Raw genomic sequence first — 19,500 nt, 5'->3', positions numbered from 1 at the left:
GATGGGGAGGGAGGGGACGGACGAATTGAGGGAGTAAATTTACGGGGTGGATGGGAAAGTAAGGAGTGAGAGAGAGAGAGAGAGAGAGAGAGAGAGAGAGAGAGAGAGAGAGAGAGGTGGGGGGGGGGAAATAAGTGTATAGTATAATGACAAAAGGGTGACGGAGAATGTGAGAAAGGTGAAAAATGTAAGGGAGAATAAAGCTAAAGGGTATGACGTCAAAGAGAGAATGAAAAACGATGAAAAGTGAAAGAGAAAATGTAAGATAAAGGTAAGAAGCGTGAGGGAGGATGAGAGGGAACGGTGGGAAGTGCGAAAGAGAAGCAAGGAGTTTGAATAAGTAAGAATTAGGGAGTAAGCGTAAAAATGAGAGAATGAGGTGAAGGTATGGGAGGATGGGAGAGTGAAGTAGGGAATAAGGAAGAGGAGGAGCAAGCATGAGGTTGTAATAAGATCAGGAGAGAGGTGAGAGGGCGAGAGAGTAAATGTGGGAGAGGGTGGGGGAGTAAGTGTGGGAGAGAGTGCAGGGATGGGAGGGAAGGGGTGAGAGAGGATAAGGAAGAGGGATGAGGGGGAAGGGATGTGGAAAGGATGGATGAGGGATGAGGAGTATAAGGATGTCGGACTGGATGTAGGTAAATGATAAGTTTTAGTGTGGCTGTGGGAAAAGTTAGGACCGGATGAGGGCGTACGCAGAATTGTGAAGGTGTGTGTGGGTAAGGATGGAACGGGTGACGGTGTGGTGTCAGAACGGGTGTAAGCGTAGGTGAGGGTGTGGATATAAGCAATGAAAATTTATATGAGCGAGAAGTATGAGGTGAGACTTAGGGAGAAGGACTGATGGTGAATGTAGGTGTGAGGGTGATGGTTACAATGACGATGTGAGTGCTAGTGAATAAATGAATGTGGGAGGATGTGACTGCAGGTACTAATGTAAGTGAAGATGAGATTAGTGGCTGAACTGGATGTGTGGATGCAAGTGCTAGTATGGGTAAGGGTACGGATGTGGGTAAGGATAAAATTGTGGGTGCGGATGTGCTGGCAGATGAAAGTGCGGGTGAAGGTGGAAGGAGAGAGACTGAACGGGAGCGGGTGAGGGAGGGTGTGGTCGTGGGTGGAGCAGGGCGTGACCTAATAAAGGCGTAGGCTGTCATGGGCGTATTGGGCCGTAGAAACAAGGTTAATTAAGCGTGCCTTAGCTTGGGCGGGGATGGGGAGATGGGGGGATGGGTGTGCGTGGAGCTGGGGTTGATGTGGGGGGTGAATGTGGGTTAGGAGTGATTGTGGGTTGGTGTTAATGACTGTGGGTTATAGTGGGGGTGGTTATGGGTTGCTGTGGGTGTGATTCTGTTTGATGTGGGTGTGACTGTGGGTTGGGGTGTGTCGACTGGTGTGGGTGTGATTGTGGGTTAGTGTGAATGACTGTGGATTGGTGTGGGTGTGACTATGGGGTAGTGTGGGTGTGGGTGTGGGTATGGGCTGGTGTGTGTGTGTGAATTGGTGTATGTGTGTGTGTGATTGTGGGTTGGTTTGGGTGTGTAGATGGACTGTGGGGGTAAGTTAAGTGTGGGTTAGTGTAAGTGTGGAGGTGGGTTGGTGTGAGTGTGGCGGTGGGTTGGTGTGAGTGTGGCGGTGGGTTAGTGTGGGTATTGTGGGTATAAGCCGATATGAAAAGGAAAGGTGTCATGAACCTTGATTAAAGTGTGTGTGTGTGTGTGTGTGTGTGTGTGTGTGTGTGTGTGTGTGTGTGTGTGTGTGTGTGTGTGTGTGTGTGAGAGAGAGAGAGAGAGAGAGAGAGAGAGAGAGAGAGAGAGAGCCAGGTCGATATTAAAAAGAGAGGGGTGCTGGAGGGAGCGGGGGAGAGAGAGGTTATGAAGGAAGGGAAAGGGGAAATGAAAATATGTTTGAAAGACGATTACGAAAAATGAGAGAGATGAACGATGGACACTGGGGAGAAAAATGGAAGAATAAAAATATATGTAAGATTATAAAGTATGTGGAAGATTATACACGTTAAAGAGTAAGTTTTTTGGTATATATACGATGATGATAAGTATGGATGTATGAGAGTAAGTGTATATAATGTATGTATGGGTGGGCCACTTATATCTCATGAGTGTATGTTAGTGACAGAGAGAGAGAGAGAGAGAGAGAGAGAGAGACCCAGTATGGATGAGGAAAGAAGTGTGTGTGTGTGTGTGTGTGTGTGTGTGTGTGTGTGTGTGTGTGTGTGTGTGTGTGTGTGTGTGTGTGTGTGTGTGTGTGTGTGTACAAAACAGTGACAGCGACTGCCATTGTTTAGGCGTGGGTGGGTGAGAGGTCCTGTCAGTTCCTATTGTCTTTCGGATCCAGTCCTGCCCAGTTTACCAGCCTCTCGTACACCAACCCTTTCCTTTATTTATTGTCCTTTATTTACTTCTCTATTTATTTACTTTATTTACTCACGTTTCTATTTGCCTCCAATCTTGCCTCAGTCTAGTTTTATTTATATTGTCTCCTTCAAATTTCTTTTATCTTTTATCTAAATTTGGTTCTCTCCCTGATAAACAGACCATCCAGCCTTTTATCATAATTTTCTGATTTTACAAAGCCTTTTCCTTTTTTGTTTTTGTTTACCTATCCTGCTTTCCCCATCCTTCCTCTTCGTAGCACAGTGACTCTTTTTCAGTCCTTTTTTCGTCCTCCTCCTCCTCCTCCTCCTCCTCCCTCATCATCATCATCATCCCTCATACCATCCATTTCCCAATTCTTCACCTAATTTTTCCTACTATGTATTTCTCTTTCCTTGTTTCTATAACCTCCCTTTTCATAGTATCCCTTCTCCATTTCGTGTTCCTCCCTCTTCCTCTCTTCCTCTTCATCCTCCTCCTCATCATCATCATCCCAACCGTTATTCTCAACCAAAAGAGTTAACCGTTACTCCCAGTGCTTCATTTATGCAAGAGGTCAATTCTGGAACTGTCTCCCTCTGTCTGTATTTCCTGCTTCCTATGATCTCCAGTCTTTCAAACGCATTGTGTCCAGGCATCTCGGATCTTGACTTTGGCTCTCTTTTGTATTTTGTTTTTCTCTTGGAAGGAACAGTTTTGCGGGCTCGTTGCCTTTGGTTCCTTCTTCCTCACATAAAAAAAAAAAGAAAAAAAAGACGGGGCAAGACAAATTCCACATCTAATATATGAGACAGAACAGAAATATGAGGCACCAAATAACACGCCCAATGGAAAGTACAACACGATCATTCACACATCATTCAAGCCTTCGATATCCTGCTTTTATCATATTTTACAATCTGATCTGATTGGATGGATGATGAGTTTATGGAGACAAAAAATAATGGATTCTCTCTCTCTCTCTCTCTCTCTCTCTCTCTCTCTCTCTCTCTCTCTCTCTCCTGACTCTACAGCACAGTGTTTGAGAAAGCGACTTAGATGAGGCAAATTTGTGTGGACGATATAAACTGTGGGATGAAGCCGAGAATCTGAAAGGCCTAAATGATAAGTGAATTGTTGTGTCTCTTTTTTGACTGGGTACTATGATCTCAGTTTCTCCCGATGCTGAGTTTTTTCAGCCCAGGCTCCTGCTTATCCCCTTTATTTCAGTGAGTAGGTTACGGTGGTGGTGGTGGTGGTGGTAATCTGATCCTTAATCGTATCGGTGCCATCTTTCATCCCGTTATACATCACTCTCCCTCACCATTCATTCTTCAGTCATTCGGAGTCTTTATCATCTTCTCTGATCGCATTCCTAATCAGGCCTCTATTCGTTCAGTCTCATAGCATCTTCTATTCTGTCCTTCATCCTTAACCTTTTTATTCTATCCGACTCGCAGTCCTTCTTCCAATCTAATATCTAATCATCCATATCATTTAATCATATGGTCTACCTCTACCAATCTGCACAGCATCATCCTCTCCAATCCCTATCCTGCTTCTATCCTCCCTCCTCTGTAGCCTCACGCTCTCCCTAATCATGTTTCTTACCCTCAATCCATCTTAATCAGTCCCTCATCTAGTCCATTCAGGCCCAATCAATTCATCCTTCTCGTCTTGCATCCTCTCTATTCTTACCCAATCCAATATCATTTATATCTTGGGAAATTTGTGCGCAATCTGAATATTCAGCGAATCTGTGATCATATCTATATATCTTTTGTCGCAGCCATACTCAATGAACTCTGGGATCTGGCGTAAGATAATACATACATACATTCATACATACAAACATACACATTCACACTATACGCAAGCGCGTGTAGTGTACACACACACAATATATATATATATATATATATATATATATATATATGAATAGACAGATGTGTGTGTGTGTGTGTGTGTGTGTGTGAGAGAGAGAGAGAGAGAGAGAGAGAGAGAGAGGCTTAATTGGCTTTGTCGTTGATTCTTCGTGTATTTAATCTTTCGTCCAAATGCTTATAAATCAGACTAACACAATACTCCAGCGTATTCCCTTAACAAGGATCGCTAAATAAAAAAAATTATGCTGGTGACTCACAAGTGACCACTCCCTCCACAAAATCGTCCCGTCTTATCTACCTTCCTTCCTTAACCCCCTCAGTGCGATGACATCTTTTTTATGTTATTAGTATCAGACGATTTTACTCAGCACTATAAGGCTTTCTTGTAGTGATGCGGTTAAAGGAGTACGTTTCTAACCTTTTCAAGACGTAAAATCCTTCATAAGCTGAATAAAATCGTCCCGGGTGAGCAGAATTAAGCAAGACGTCATCGTACTGAAGGGGTTACATACAGTTGCCTACCCAGTGAAAACTTTCTTCCTTCCATTTTTTCTTCTTTCATTATTTTTTTCTTTTTTGTCTTGTTATCCTTCTTTCAGTCAGTCCAGACCTCCTTCCATTCCCACATCTCTAACCTTCTTTTCTTCCTCAATCCCATACCTTCCTTCTCCTTTTCGTTCTTCCGTCTCTCCATCCTTTCTACCCTCCTTCCGCCACAAGTTCATCCCGTCCTTCCTGCTTCCTTCCTTCCTCCCTTCTTTCTTCTTTCTTGCTCCCTCCCTCCTTCCAACACTTTCTTCCCTTTATTTTCCTCCATCCATCCCAATACTTCCTCCGCGTCTTCCTCCTCTCTAAGCCTGCCTTCCTGTCTTTCACCCTCCCTCCCGCCTTTCAGCACTTCCTTCCACCATCCACCCATTCCAAGATCTCCATCCTTTCCAACTCCTCCCTCCCTCTATCTTATCCATCCTCCATCATTTACAGTTCTTCCTTCCTTCTTTCCTTCCATTCTTAGTGCTCCTTTCCCGTCATCCATCCTCCCTCTCTCCACGCCATCACATACTTCCTTCCTTCCTCTCTTACCTCCTCCCGCTCTCTCATACCCTTTCTTCATTCTTCCTTCCATCATTAATTCCAACACTTCTTACTTACTCCCTCCTTCTCTTAATCTTCCTCCTCTGTCCACCCACATCAACACTTCCTCCCTTCCTACCTTTCTCACTTCCCTCCTTTTTACCACCTTCCTCACTTCCAATCTCCCTACCTCTCTGACATCATTCCTTTCTAATTTCTTCACATCCTTACTAGGTTACGTCCTCCTTTTGTACATCTTCCTTCCTTGCAACCTCTTCTTTCCTCTTTCATGCTTCCTTCCTTAAACAGCAGCATCTTCCTACCCTCTAAGAAAAAAACAGGCGTAGCAATTAAGTGACTCACCTTACCTTCTTCAGCCACACCTGGCGGAGGGACACGCCCCTAGAGTAACAGGGGATCGAGGGAGGGGAGGGGAGGGGGGAAGAAAAGGGGGAGGGGGGAAGGGGACGGGCAGGGGGCAAGAAATCAAGGTCTAATAAGGAGGATCTAATTCTTGCTGGTGCTCGTGACGCAGTAAAGATGGAGGTTGTTTGGTCAGTGATAGGACAGGGAGGACTAGTTGCTTAGCCTGCTCGAGAGAGAGAGAGAGAGAGGGGGGGGGGAGTGGGAACAGAGAAGACAGACATAGACAGACAGATATAGAAACAAACAGACGAGACAGTTACATAAATACATATACCAACTAGAAAGCGCAAACCTCAGCCAATGCCATTAAAAAGGATCCGGATCCGGATCCATGGCGATATTTTGTGGAATACATAGGATACGGATCCGTCCCAAATATATAATCAATTTTTCCTTGACATATGACCCATTCTTCCACAAAGTTTTATTGAAATTCATTGAGAACTTTTGGAGATACTGTGTGGGATACATAGCAGCTGGATCCGCTCTAAAATTTAATCAATCTTTCTTTTTCTCATGGCCCACCCTCCATAAAATTTCACTGAAATTCATTGAGAACTTTTGGTGACATCGTGTGGACAAACAGACAAACATAGGTGAATACATAACCTCCTCCAAATTCGTTGGCGGAGGTTAAAGGACTCTACGACACTTCACATTAATAGAAAGACTTGCTTCCTAATGACAGGGCAGTAATGAGAGAGAGAGAGAGAGAGAGAGAGAGAGAGAGAGAGAGAGAGTAAAAAACGGCATGAAAGAATATGAAGCACTAAAAAAAAGGAAATAAAAACAGATGGGTGACAAGATGAGGATTACAGAAAAAGACGATACGAAAAATATAGGAAAACTTAGAGGAGAGATTAAAGAGAAGAACGAAAAAATGAGAGATAAAAGAGAGAGTAAAAGACTTGACGAGAAAACTTTGGGGAGAGAGGGAGTCAGAGATATTGAGGAAGTAATAGGCCATAAAAAAGAAATGAGAGAGAGAGAGAGAGAGAGAGAGAGAGAGAGAGAGATGGACAAGAAGTGAAAAAGAGATAATAAGGAAGGAGCGAGGAGGATGGGAATATAAAGGAGGTGAAGGAGAGAACGATAGATTGGTGATGGAGAGACAGTTAGGGAGGTGAGACAGAGATGAAGAGATAATGGGGGAGGTAAGGGAGATGTAGAGATAATGGGGAAGGTGAGAGAGATGGACAGAAAATGAGGGAGGTGAAAGAGATAGAGATAATGAAGGTGAAAGAGGAGGAGATAATGAGGGAGGGTTTGAGAGAATGTGGGAAGTAACAGATGGATATAGGGATGTGAGCGACGGAATGAGAGATAAAAGGGAAGGTGAGAAATGGGTAGACAAACTGGGAGGTGAAAGAGAGAGATAAAGAGAGAGGTGAGACACTGAGAGACAGAGGGAAGAGGAGGTAAAGAGATGGTGAGGGAGTGACAGACAGATTATATAAGTGATGAGGGAGGGATAGAGAGATCAAAGAGGGAAAGAGGAGCCAAGATGGAGACTGCTAAAGAGATGGAGGAGAGGTAATGAGATGGGGTGGAGGCAGAGGCTATAAATTACACTGTTTAGGATGATAATGGAATGAGAGACACGCCCCTGCCTCTCCCTTGCATCACCCTTACCTCATTATATTTTTTCTTTTCCTCACTCTTACCTCCCTTACCTTCCTCTTCCATCACTCTTGCCTCGTTGTATGTTACTCTCCCTCATTCTTACCCTCCTTACTTCTGTCTTTCATCTTCCTTACTTCACATATTTTACTCTTACCTCCCTACTTTTCTCTTACATCACCCCTACTTGATTAAATTTTACTCCTTCCTCACCCTTGCCTCTCATTTATCCCAGTCTTACCTCATATATAATTCATTCTCCCTTACCCTAAACTTCCCCTTGCCTCACACACACACACACACACACACACACACACACACACACACACACACACACACACACACACACACACACACACACAACTTTTCGTCACTCATTTATTATTCCATCACTGTTTACATCTCCTTCTTACCCCTCCTTACTCTTTCTTCACTCTTCCTCCACTCCTTTCTTCACCCTCCCATCTCTTTCCCTCATCTTATCTTCACCATCATCCTTTGCCTCACCATAACTCTCCCCTTCCCTCTCTTATTCTCTGCCTCTTCTTCCTTTGCCCTTTACCTTCCAATCTACTCCTTCCCCACCCTTCTTTTCTATCTTCTCTCTTCAGTCCCCTACCCTCTCCTCCTTCCCCTCGTCCATCCTCTCTCTACCCTTCCCTCATTTACCCTTTTTCCTTTGATGTCCTCCCTTCCCTCTCTCTTTAACGTCCCCTCACTCCCCATACATGGAATCCTCCTTATCCTCCCTCTTTACTTTAAATTTCTCCCCTTCCCTCCCCTTACCTCCCTCCTACTCCTCTTCTCGAATTGCTCATTATCTCCCGTATCACATCTTAGGCTATACTCCCCTCCCTCCCTCCCCTTTCTTATTTCAACTTATTCCATTTTTCATCCCCTTTTCTCCCCTCCTCTTCCCAAGCCTTCCTTTCCCAGTGCATCTTCGTTTTTCGTTACTTTTCTTCTTCCATTTTATCTCGTCTCCTTTCCTTTCTTTTTTCCCCATTTTCCTTCTCAATGTGACGACTTCCTTCTTACGTATCTTTAATTTTGCACTTTCCTTTACTTCGGCTATCTCTTTTCTTATTCCCTTCCTCTTCTCTCCTCTTTTCTTCTCCTTTCTCCTCCCCACATTCCTTTCGTTCTTTTCCTTTTTCACACTGCTCTTTTACTATCCTTCTCTTATTTTTCTTTCCCTCTCCTTCCCTTCCTTCCTTCCCTTCTCTTATCCCCTTCTGTCTCCTCTCTCTTCTTTAACTACCCCTCCACTTCTCAAGGCACCTACCCCCCCCCTCTCTCTCTCTCAACAGTATTCTCGTTGCCTGGTATGGGTTACCTGTGGTTGTTGGTGTTAGGTGTATGTGTTTTTTGTCCCCTTATTTCTATACCCCCAGCATACTAGGTGTGTGTGTGTGTGTGTGTGTGTGTGTGTGTGTGTGTGTGTGTGTGTGTGTGTGTGTGTGTGTGTGTGTGTGTGTGTGTGTGTGTGTGTGTGTGTGTGTGTGTGTGTGTGTGTGTGTTCAGGAAAGACTTTATAAGGTTAAGCTCTCCCTTATGCGTCTCTACCTCATATCACCTCTTCCTACCCCTCATATACATTTCTCCCTTCTCCCCTCTTTCCTCCCCTCTCCCTCACATCTTCCTCCTCCTCTCCTTCTTCCTTCCTCTTCCCCCTTTTCTCCCTCTTCCTTCTTCTTCCCCCTCCTCTCCCTCTTCCTTCCTCTTCCCCCTCCTCTCCTTTTTCCTTCCTCTTCCTTTCTCTTTCCCCTTCTCCTCATCCCTTCTCTTCCCCCTTCCCTTCTTCCTTACTCTTCCCCCTCCTCTTCCTTTCTCTTTCCCCTTCCCCTCTTCCTTCCTCTTCCCCCTCCTCTCCCTTTTCCTTCCTCTTTCCCCTCCTCTCCCTCTTCCTTCCTCTCCTTCTTCCAGTCTCCTCCCCTTTCCCCTCTTCCCTCCTCTTCTCCCTCCTCTCCCTCTTCCCTTCAACCTTCCTCTTCACCTTCCTCTCCCTCTTCATTTTTCTTCCTCCCATCCTCTCCCCTTCCCTCTCTTTACCCTAAGGTCGCAAAGGTTTCCAATATCAGATTTTTACGGGAGCGTCGCCATTCCAGTTATTTTTGTGTCCACAGACCCGAGAAATGGGCAAGAGGCGTCCAATCCACGTTATTTACTCCAGCCATACCCCCCAGGAAATTTGGGCAACGTAGGAGACGCCTTGGCCTTCTATTTTGACGCGTCTGGCTTTGGTTTTGACGCATGTGACTTTTATTTTGACGCATGTGACTTTTATTTTGACGCATGCGACTTTTATTTTGACGCATTTACCTTTTCCGTTGACGTATCAACCTTTTCTTTCTATGTATCTGCCTTTTTTTTGGACGCATTTACATTTTGTTTTGACGTATCTAATTTTTAATTTGATGCATCTTCCTTTTATTCTGACATATCCCCCTCAAATTCCACTGCATTTTGTCCTTTTCTTTAACCTTTTTAAAGCATTTCTTTAATATTCTGAAGTATTTGCCTTTATCAACTTGCACTTTACTTTATTCTGGAGTATTATTCTTTATTTACTTGTCCTTTGCTTTATTCTGGTGTATTTCCTTCACTTGGTGACAGCAAGAACACTTTATTATTTTACGTCATCGTGCTGGAAGGGTTAAGAGTAATGGTTATGGGAATTCAGAAACTCACTCATATTTGCATAATTCTTCGTCCCTCCTCCCTCCATCATTCTTCCTCCTCTTCCCTCCTTTATCATACTCTCTAAATTTTCTTCTTTCCTATGCTGGTACTCTTCCTTCACGATTACTGTCCTTTCTCTTCCTTTTCTTGCTTATTTTCCTTTTTCTATTCATTTCCTCTCTTGTTCTTTTCACTCTATCCTCCATCCCGATTTCACCCTTTCTTTTCGACGACTCTCCTATTCCTCTTTCTTCTCTTTTCTTTCTTACACCTCTCTTCCTTGATTCTTTCCCCCTCATCTCTCTCTCTCTCTCTCTCTCTCTCTCTCTCTCTTCGGAATGAGCAGCCAGTCTGACACTAAGCTTCCCCCTGTCACACCACTGCCACCCTGGGCCTCACCCTACCTGACACCTGGCACCCTTATACCCCCCACGATATCCTAATACCTTCATACTTTCACATGACACCTTGAAACTTTGATAACCTGACACTGAGATCCCTATTGGTACCCTAATACTCTTACGTATCACCCTAATACTCTTACTTGACACCCTAATACACTCACCTGACACCCAACATGACACCCTGATATCTATTACCGTTCCATGACACCTGATGCCCTTATACCCTAATATCCTCACATGACACCTTGATATGACACCCTATGATCCACACAAACACCCAGGCACCGTCATATGACACCCTAATACACTTATACCCTGACATGACACGTAAATAACCTAATAAGACACCCTATTATTCTTCCAAATTATTCTGACACCCTCCCATAAACTTTCACCTTCTGACACATCATTATCATATTATCCATACAAGATATTTAACAGCAATATGACACCCGTGAATCTTTGCCAACACCCTGACACTTTGACATGACACACTGATACCCTCACACCCTCATACCTGATACTCTAGCATGACACTATGACACCCACTTATCTTCTCATGACACCCTAATATCCTCACATGACAGACTGATACCCCCACATGACACCCAGATTCACCCACATGACACCCAGATTCCCCCCCCTCCCTCCCTCTCTTTCTCTCTCTTTCATTAGCATATAAATAGCGAAGAAGAAACACCAGGTGTGGGGAACTAGTATGGGGGAGACTAAAGTGGAGAGGGGGAGGAAGACAGGTGTGGGGGGAGAGGGTGACAGGGAAGAGGGAGGGGTAGAAAGGTGTGGAAGGACAGTTGAAGGGGTGAGGGAAATAGACAGGTAAGAGGGAGATAGGATAGGGGGAGAGGGAAACAGGTGTGGAGAGAGAGTTGTGGGGGAGGGGGAGAGGTAGATAGGTGTGGGCTAAGTGGCAGATGGGTGAGTGGGAAAGGGAGACTGGTGTGGGGAGGGATGAAAGAGACAGGTGTGAGGGAAGGGGAAAAGAGGGACAATTGTGGGGGAAAGAATGAGAGGGAGACAGGTGTGGAGGAATGATGAGGAGACAGGAGTGGAGGAAGAGGAAGAAGAAGACAGGTGTGAGTGACAGAGAGAAAGGGAGACAGATGTGGGGGATGAGGGGAGGGAGTCAGGAGTGCAGGAAGAGGGGAGAGAGACAGGAGTGCAGGAAGAGGGGAGGAAGACAGGTGGGGGTTGGGGAGAGGGAGACAAGTGTGGGGGGACAGGTGTGGAGGTAAAGGGTCAAGGCTGCTGTCATCACCTGGGAGAAGCAGGACGAGGTTAATGATATTACTCTCTCTCTCTCTCTCATAATGCTCTTCGTCTCCTCCTCTCTCTTACTATCTCTTTCTCCTTTCTTTACGTTCATTTTCGTTCCTGCCTCCCCCTCCTCGCTTCTCTTACAGCTCTCCACTCTCACTCTCCTCCCCTCCCCTCTTCTTCCTGACCTGCCCGCCCCTGCCCTCTTCTTCCTGACCTGCCCTCTCCTCCTTTCCTCTTTCAATGTCAAACTCCATTGAAGCTTGATGGAAGGGAGGAAGAGAAAGAATGAAAGAGGTAGAGAGATGGGGGAGGGGAGAAGGGAGGGATGGAGAAAAGAGGGAGGGAGCGATGGAGAGAAAATAGGAGAGGGAGAGAATGAAGGGAAGAGGAGGAGAAAAACAAGAGAGGAGAGGGACATAAAAGAGAGGGAAGGAAAGGTTTATGGAAGAAAGGAGAAAAAGAGAATATGGAGGAGGAGGAGGAGGAGGAGGAGGAAGAGAGAGAGAGAGAGAGAGAGAGAGGAAAATGAAAGATGAGAACAGAAAAGAAGGAAGGGTGGGAGGGATGGAAAAAAAGGAGGAAAGGATGGAAGTAGGGAGAGAAGAAGGGAGGGAGGAAGGGAGAGATGGAGGGAGACCGGACAGCAGTATATGGGCTTTGTGAGGCTTAAGAGCAGGAGGGAGGGAGAGGAAGGAAGAATTTGGCAGGATGATGGATAGATGGAGGAAGCTGAGAGAGAGAGAGAGAGAGAGAGAGAGAGAGAGAGAGAGAGAGAGAGAGAGAGAGAGAGAGAGAGAGAGAGAGAAATTATATGACTAAAGCAAGGGCGACAAAAAGGGAGAGAACTACGAAAATGAGAAAAATAAGCAGAGAGAGAGAGAGAGAGAGAGAGAGAGAATTAAGGAAAATGAAAACGACAAAAGCATGAGAATAAAGATATCTTTAAAACGAGAGAAAAGAGAGTAAAGGTGACAGTAGGATGAGTGACAGATGGTCCTGACCCACAAGGTTCATGAGCTAATTAGGTCGAGAGAGAGAGAGAGAGAGAGAGAGAGAGAGAGAGAATTGTTTAGTATCAGCGTTCAGTATCACTCACACACACACACACACACACACACACACACACACACACAGAAAACATTTATATACATACTTTTTCAGTATGCTCAGTATTCTACATAATTTTACATATATACGCACATGCTCATACAAAATATATACATAAAAATTACAGCCATTACTAATAGTGTACATATTCTCAATCCATCTGCCAGGCAGGTCACAAAACTTCACATTCCGTCCCGTACACATGACCGTACGGAGTTAGGAGTGTACACATGACTGTCTGTAAGCATAGGAGTGTGTGTACGTCAAAATTTCCACATGACTTCCAGACACACACGAACTTCAACCAGATAAGAATAAGTGAAGAAAACGGAAAGAGAAAACAATACAGGGGTGACTTGAAAGTAATTAGAAAACACGTGTGACTAGAAACATATATCTCCCTCTCTGTCTACGCCGAGAGTAAGGATATATGTACACAGTAAAGTGGAAATCTGCGTTATATAAGAAGTATACCCAAAGGAAAGGGATACAGTTTGCTGAAGAGTACACAATTCCATACGTCAAAAAGTATCACACATATATCAGTGTTTACTAATATATCCAGTACATGACATACAAAATATTTTATACGCAACACAAGCCCAGTATACTTCACCATTTATCCGGCTTAAATGCTCATCCACATTTAATCTCGGCTTCACACGCTAAATACCTTAACATATGAGGGTAATCTGGGCAGCAATTAACACGAGATAATAAGCTACATTAACGCCAAATACGTTACTTAATATCTACATGTACTCTTAATACGCGACACATTCCTATATATACACATGTCTGACTAATACTTTACACAGACACGCAAGTTTATGTATATAAGTATAAATATCTGCACTACTCCTTAGTAACCCGTATACACCAAAAGCAACCTCAAATACGGCCAAAGCAACCTCAAAATACGGTCAAAGCAACTCCAAATACGGCCAAAGCAACCCTAAATACGGCCAAAGCAACCCCAAATACGGCCAAAACAACCTCAATTACGGCCAAAGCAACCTCAAATACGACCAAAACAACCTCAAATACGGCCAAAACAACCCGTATAGGCCCCAAGCAAACCCCAGCAAGTCCCCCTAAACCCTATAACACCCAAATCAATTCCTGTACGCTCGAAAAAAAAAAAAAATCTCGATACACCCGAAAGCAACCTTTAGATTGCCAAAAACAACCCTATTTCGCCCCAGGAATTCCCCTAAAAGCCCAAAACAAGCCAGTATACATCCAAAAACAAATCCCCAAACGCAAAACCAACCCCTAATAAGCCCGAATCAACCTAATACGCCCAATACACACCCCTAATAAGCCCGAATCAACCTACTACGCCCAATACACACCCCCTAATACGCACGAAGCTACCCGTATACGCCGGAAACCGATCTCATATACGCCCAAGTACGCCACCCACGCCCCGCCGCCATGGCCAAGATGCTGCGTATGTTCAACTCGCTAAGACGCAGCAAGGATAGAAAGAAGAAGCACAAGCGTAGCAACTCATCGCCCAGCGTAGACCTCCACAATGGGGGGCCCCTAGGTGAGTGGCGGAGTGGGGTGTGGGAGTGTGGGGAGTGAAGGGGGAATGGGAGTGGGGAGTAGAAGGATAGTGGGGAAAGAGGGGGATGGGACGAAGGGGAAGGGAGATGGGAGGAATGGGAAGGGAGGAGATGGAGGAAGTGGAGTGGGGAAGAGTGCAGACATAGAACAGAGGTGGAGGGAGAGGTAACGAAAGTGGAGCTGGATTGGAAAAGTGGGAAATGTAGTTGGGGAAAGACAGTAAGTGGGGAGGGTAGTGGGATGGGGAGGAACGGAACAAGATAGAAAGCAGGGATGGAGGGTAGAATGTAGCTGGGAAGAGAGTGTGGTGTAGAGGGAGGTGAAAAAAGTGAAGGGTGGGGACGGAACTGAAGCATAGCAGTTCCCTACCCAGCATCTACCTGCACACTTGGAGGACGGGGAGGATGGGCCTAGATGAGTGGGCGAGTGGGATGAAGGGTGAAGGAATGGGGGAAGGTGAGGAGAGAAGTGAATTTAAACTGAGAGTGTGAGGAACTGGGGTGGGGAAACACAGCTGGACTGGAGGAGTGGGACTGGATGGGGTTAAGTGAGTGGGGAGTGTGTAGAAACGAATTAAAGGGATGGGTGGGGAGTGAGGTGGAAATGCAACGAGGATGAAGCGTAGTAACTCCTCACTCAGCGCTAACCTCCACAATGAGGGGAGGTGGGAAGTGGGGGGTAGAGTGGGAATGTGGGGGAGTTGTGTGGGAAAGCAGGGGAGTGCGATGTGAGGAAGGGAGGAGTGCTTAAGGGGGAGTAGTTGAGATGGGGTAAGAGTGCAACAGGGGTAAAAGTTGGTAGCAGAAGGGGGGGGGGGTGGAAGCGTTGGGGTGTTGGAAATGGGAAAGGGAAATGAGTCCAGTAGAGGAATAGGATATGGGATAGATGGGGAGTAGGTAGAGATGGGGCGCAGGGAGAGATGGGGCGCAGGGGGAGATGGGAAGTAGGGGGAAGAGGGGAAGATGGGGAGCAGGGGCAGTAGGGGTAGAGGAGGGGAAGGAGTGATAGGTGGAGTGTTGCGACTGTGTGAAGGGGAGTAATGAGGGTGGGAAAATTTTGAGTGTGTGTGTGTGTGTGTGTGTGTGTGTGTGAGAGAGAGAGAGAGAGAGAGAGAGAGAGAGAGAGAGAGAGAGAGAGAATGCAGAAAAATAATGCTCAGTTGGCTGGTGGGTACAATAATAATCTGGCAGATGAAGAAACAGGAAAAAAAAAAAATCTATGACGAATCGGGCCCGATGAAAGAAACTATTTTTTCTCAGCATTTTTTGTAGCCTTTGTAGTGAGAAGGAAGGAAGAGGGGCAGAAAGGAAGTGAAATGGAAAAAGGAGGAGTTAAGGAATGAATATCTGGAAGTGGAAGAGATGGTTAGGAAGAGACTAGGAAGGAGAGGAAAGGAAGGGCAGGGTGGAAGGGAAGGAAGAAGGACGTGGAAGGAATAATGACTAAATAACTGGAAACCGTAGGGAGGGAAAACAAGGAGAGGTAAAGAAGGACAAGAAGGATATGTGAGGGGGAGAAAGGGGAAAGAGAGATAGGAGGAAAGTTAAGAGGTAAGAAATATAAGATAAGAAGCGGGAGAAAGCGAGTACAAAGATATAAAGGAATGCAAACTTCAACACTTAATGTTTTTTCGACGCTGCTTGTTATGGGGTAGGTTATAACTAAGATAACAATTCTGCGTTAAAGACAACGATAGGAATGCTGGTGATAAGTTCAAGAAGTGCAAAGTGAGGAGAGTGGAGGGTGGCTGCGTCGGAAAGGGTGCGCGGACTACCAAGCACGTGGCTGGTCAGTCTATCCGGCAGTCATTATTTGTACATTTACTGTATATCGTACTTAAATATATTAACAAATTAATGCATATCTATGCTACACACCAACGAAAAATACACTGATTACATAAACATAAAAAAATACTGCAGAAGAGTACACGTATACTTAAGTGGCATAACGAGATGTTTGAATCATCCCTCACTGATCACTCTCTCCGCCAGACTAACCAGACACCATTCCACTCCACACAAGATCCAACTAATAATCCCAATACTAAATCACAATCAAGTTTAGAAAATCACACACATGACACGTGCAGGCAGGCAGGTAAGTGTTAAATAATACAATAAAAGTTATCAGTAACAGCAGAATGATAGCCCACCACCTAACATCTAGTTAATTCTGATGTTTAGATAATCACAATTTTGACACGAAAAGGAAAGTGATGTGTTAATTACCGCAAAATGGTTGACCTTGCTGGGGGTTTAGGGATGGGCGGGCTGTCCACTTCGCCCCTTTTATGTCCTTGTCTCGCCTCTTATCTTTTCCACACCTCGGGACGGACACCACCCTCAGGCCGCCAGCGTCCACAGGTATTCTTTAGACCTTGGTCACTCCTGTCCTTGAAATCACGCAAACGCACTAGCAAAAAACGCAAATCAATCAGACACACAAAGAAAAACACTTCGCTCTTCAATGCTTCCGCCGCTCAACAGACGTAGGCTGGGAGTGAGGGCAGACTGTCAGACACGAGATTGATGGACAGGGCAGGTGTAGCAACCATTCCGTGTCAAGAAGTCAACATCCACACCAGACGATAACTAATTCCTAAGCATATCAGCCTCAAGCATACATGGTGCTAGTAAATTTCTAAGCATATCGGGCTTTATTACTCATGGTTCTATGAGTTTCGCATCCCTAGACTACTATTCTGAGAAAATAAAATGTGGACAATAACAATACTCGATTTTCAAGTTCCTAAAAAAATGTTGGTACCCTTGACTTGTCTGGACTTCCGCGGCCAACTAGCCCATTTCAATCTACGGCCGGTCCATTTTAAAAGTATGGCTATTGTTAACTTACAAGCCTAGATTCACGTGTTAGATTTGTATACATTTTACATATACGTCACTCAAATGAGTTTGTGTACTGAGGATTGTTAAAATATTTATACTTAATATGACTAGGCGACTGCACTTCACACTCTCACAGCCCATCAAAACAAAAGCAGGAGATGGTACTGATGGTGGTGTTTGGCGTAGGGTGGGGTATGTAAGCTTAAACGCTTCATCTTGTTTCATTATTCATGATGAAAAAGATACGATCTTAGTAGTAGAGCAAGAGGGAGACAAAAAAAAAAAAAAAATCCGAGAAATTCGACGGACAATAAAGATAAGAGGAGTGTGTGCTGCAGAGACGAACGAACACTATTGACGTGAACGCTGGGTAGGATGAAGCGTGTGTATCTTTCATTTGGTTTCTCATTTCTCATTATGGCTCGCACTCAACCAAAGTGACTGAGTAAACACATTCAAGCGTTCCACTATTTAAAGTGATCTTATTGCGCCCACGTGATACACCAGTTAATACGGGGATCTTAAGTTCATTACAGAGAGAGAGAGAGAGAGAGAGAGAGAGAGAGAGAGAGAGAGAGAGAGAGAGTGTGTGTGTGTGTGTGTGTGTGCTGCAGGATGAAAGGAGAGGAAGCTGGATACAGGCATGTTCTATATGGCTTTGAACGCGATTACATTACGGAGAGTTCGATTGGAGTGGGCCCTCTAGCCTATTAAATTCTTTGGTTCGTTTCATAGAAGTACCGAATACATGTATTTACTTATCAGAGGCAAACTGAGAAACAAAGATGCATTTCTCAATATATGTTGCCCCCGCTCTCTCTCTCTCTCTCTCTCGTGCTGCCAAGCGTGTCTTGAGGTGGGAGAGTTTTTCTGTCCGATGATAAATTGTACGTTCTTGGGTGAAATTATGGAGCGTATCGTCCGGTTGAGAGAGAGAGAGAGAGAAAGAGAGAGAGAGAGAGGGGGGGGGAGGAAGACAGGGAGGAAGAGGAAGGAGGGTACAGCAGATCTTGAGCAACATAGAAAGGCTCCAGGAAGGTAATATAAAAGCAGAGAGACGAAATTTAAAGAATGAAATATTCAAGAGATGCGAATGGGTAAAAAATATATGAAGTAACTGGGAGGAATGGAGTAAATTAAGGATACAGTATAAGAGAAAATAACGATGGAAGAAGAAAGAGTGAAATGCGAATGCGGAGAGAGGATGAGGAAAAGGGTGAATAGAGAAGGAGTGGACAAGGGAGGATGAAAGGATGGAGGAGTAGAGAGAGAGAGAGAGAGAGATGAAGGAGGAGGGTGTACTCAAAAAGAATGCCACAGTATCTGTCATTTGTGTGGGAATTTGTCGTTCTTTATGCCCGTTCCGCCTTTCTCTCTCTCTCTCTCTCTCTCTCTCTCTCTCTCTCTCTCTCTCTCTCTCTCTCTCTCATTTTGCACAGTGGTTCGAACTCATTTATCTTGATATAATCCCTCACACTGTCCCTCCTTCCCCTCTTCCTATTTCCTCCCTCTCTCCTCATTTTAACTCTCCTTTTTACTTCCATCTATCCTTCAGCCATTTCTTTCTATTTCTTCTTCTCTCCCCTTCCCAATCCTTCCTTCCTTCCTTCTCCCCTCCATCCATCCCTTCCACAGTCTTTTCTCCTTTTCTCAACCTCTCCTCTCCCCTTCCCCCTCTCCTCCTCCTCTCACCCTCTCCTCCTCTTCTCCCTACACTACCTTCCTCATCCTTTCCTCTCGGCCTCAACCTCTCCATACCTCACCTTCCACCCTCATCTCCTCTTCCTTCTTCCCTGCTCCTTAACTATCTTACCTTCGTCCCTCTCTCCTCTCGCCTTTTTCCTTCCTACCCCTCTCTCTTTCCCTCCCTCCTACCGTCTCCCCCCACTCCCTTGGTATTCTCGCTACCACAATTAACTTCTATATTTACCAGGGGTGACAGGGAGAGAGGGAAGGAGGGAGAGAGAGGTAGGGAGGGTGGTTTGGACAGAAAGGAGACAGAAGGAGGTAAAGTGACATGGAGAGATAGGAGGGAAAGATGGAGGGCAGGAGAGAGGGCGGGAGGGAAAATGACATGGAGAGAAAGGAGGGAGTGAGGGAGGGTAAGACAGAGGGTGGGAGGGAGGGAGTGAAAGGTGACAGGGAGAGTGGTGAGGGACCGAGAGAAGATGGACGCAACGGAAAGAAAACCCAAGCATATCTATTGGCCGTTTCAAGGCTATGACTATGGTAT

The 19,500-nt window shown here is 45.1% G+C and overlaps 2 protein-coding genes across 2 annotated transcripts in view; both read left to right on the top strand.

Moving 5' to 3' along the window:
• Positions 1-19,500, top strand: part of LOC145393546 (uncharacterized) — a 356,676-nt gene that overhangs the window by 278,684 nt on the left and 58,492 nt on the right. The window lies entirely within an intron of this gene.
• Positions 1-19,500, top strand: part of LOC145393518 (uncharacterized) — a 60,579-nt gene that overhangs the window by 33,176 nt on the left and 7,903 nt on the right. The window contains exons 3-4 of the mRNA XM_080267668.1: positions 14,261-14,398; positions 16,105-16,206. Coding sequence (XP_080123794.1) covers positions 14,261-14,398; positions 16,105-16,206 — 240 coding nt within the window. The remainder of the gene's footprint in view (positions 1-14,260; positions 14,399-16,104; positions 16,207-19,500) is intronic.

The sequence above is a fragment of the Coenobita brevimanus genome, chromosome 24, assembly GCF_032717465.1.
Source record: "Coenobita brevimanus isolate Jiangsu-jjx chromosome 24, ASM3271746v2, whole genome shotgun sequence".
In the NCBI taxonomy this organism is placed as follows: domain Eukaryota; kingdom Metazoa; phylum Arthropoda; class Malacostraca; order Decapoda; family Coenobitidae; genus Coenobita; species Coenobita brevimanus.
This window is presented reverse-complemented; position numbering and strand designations above follow the sequence as displayed.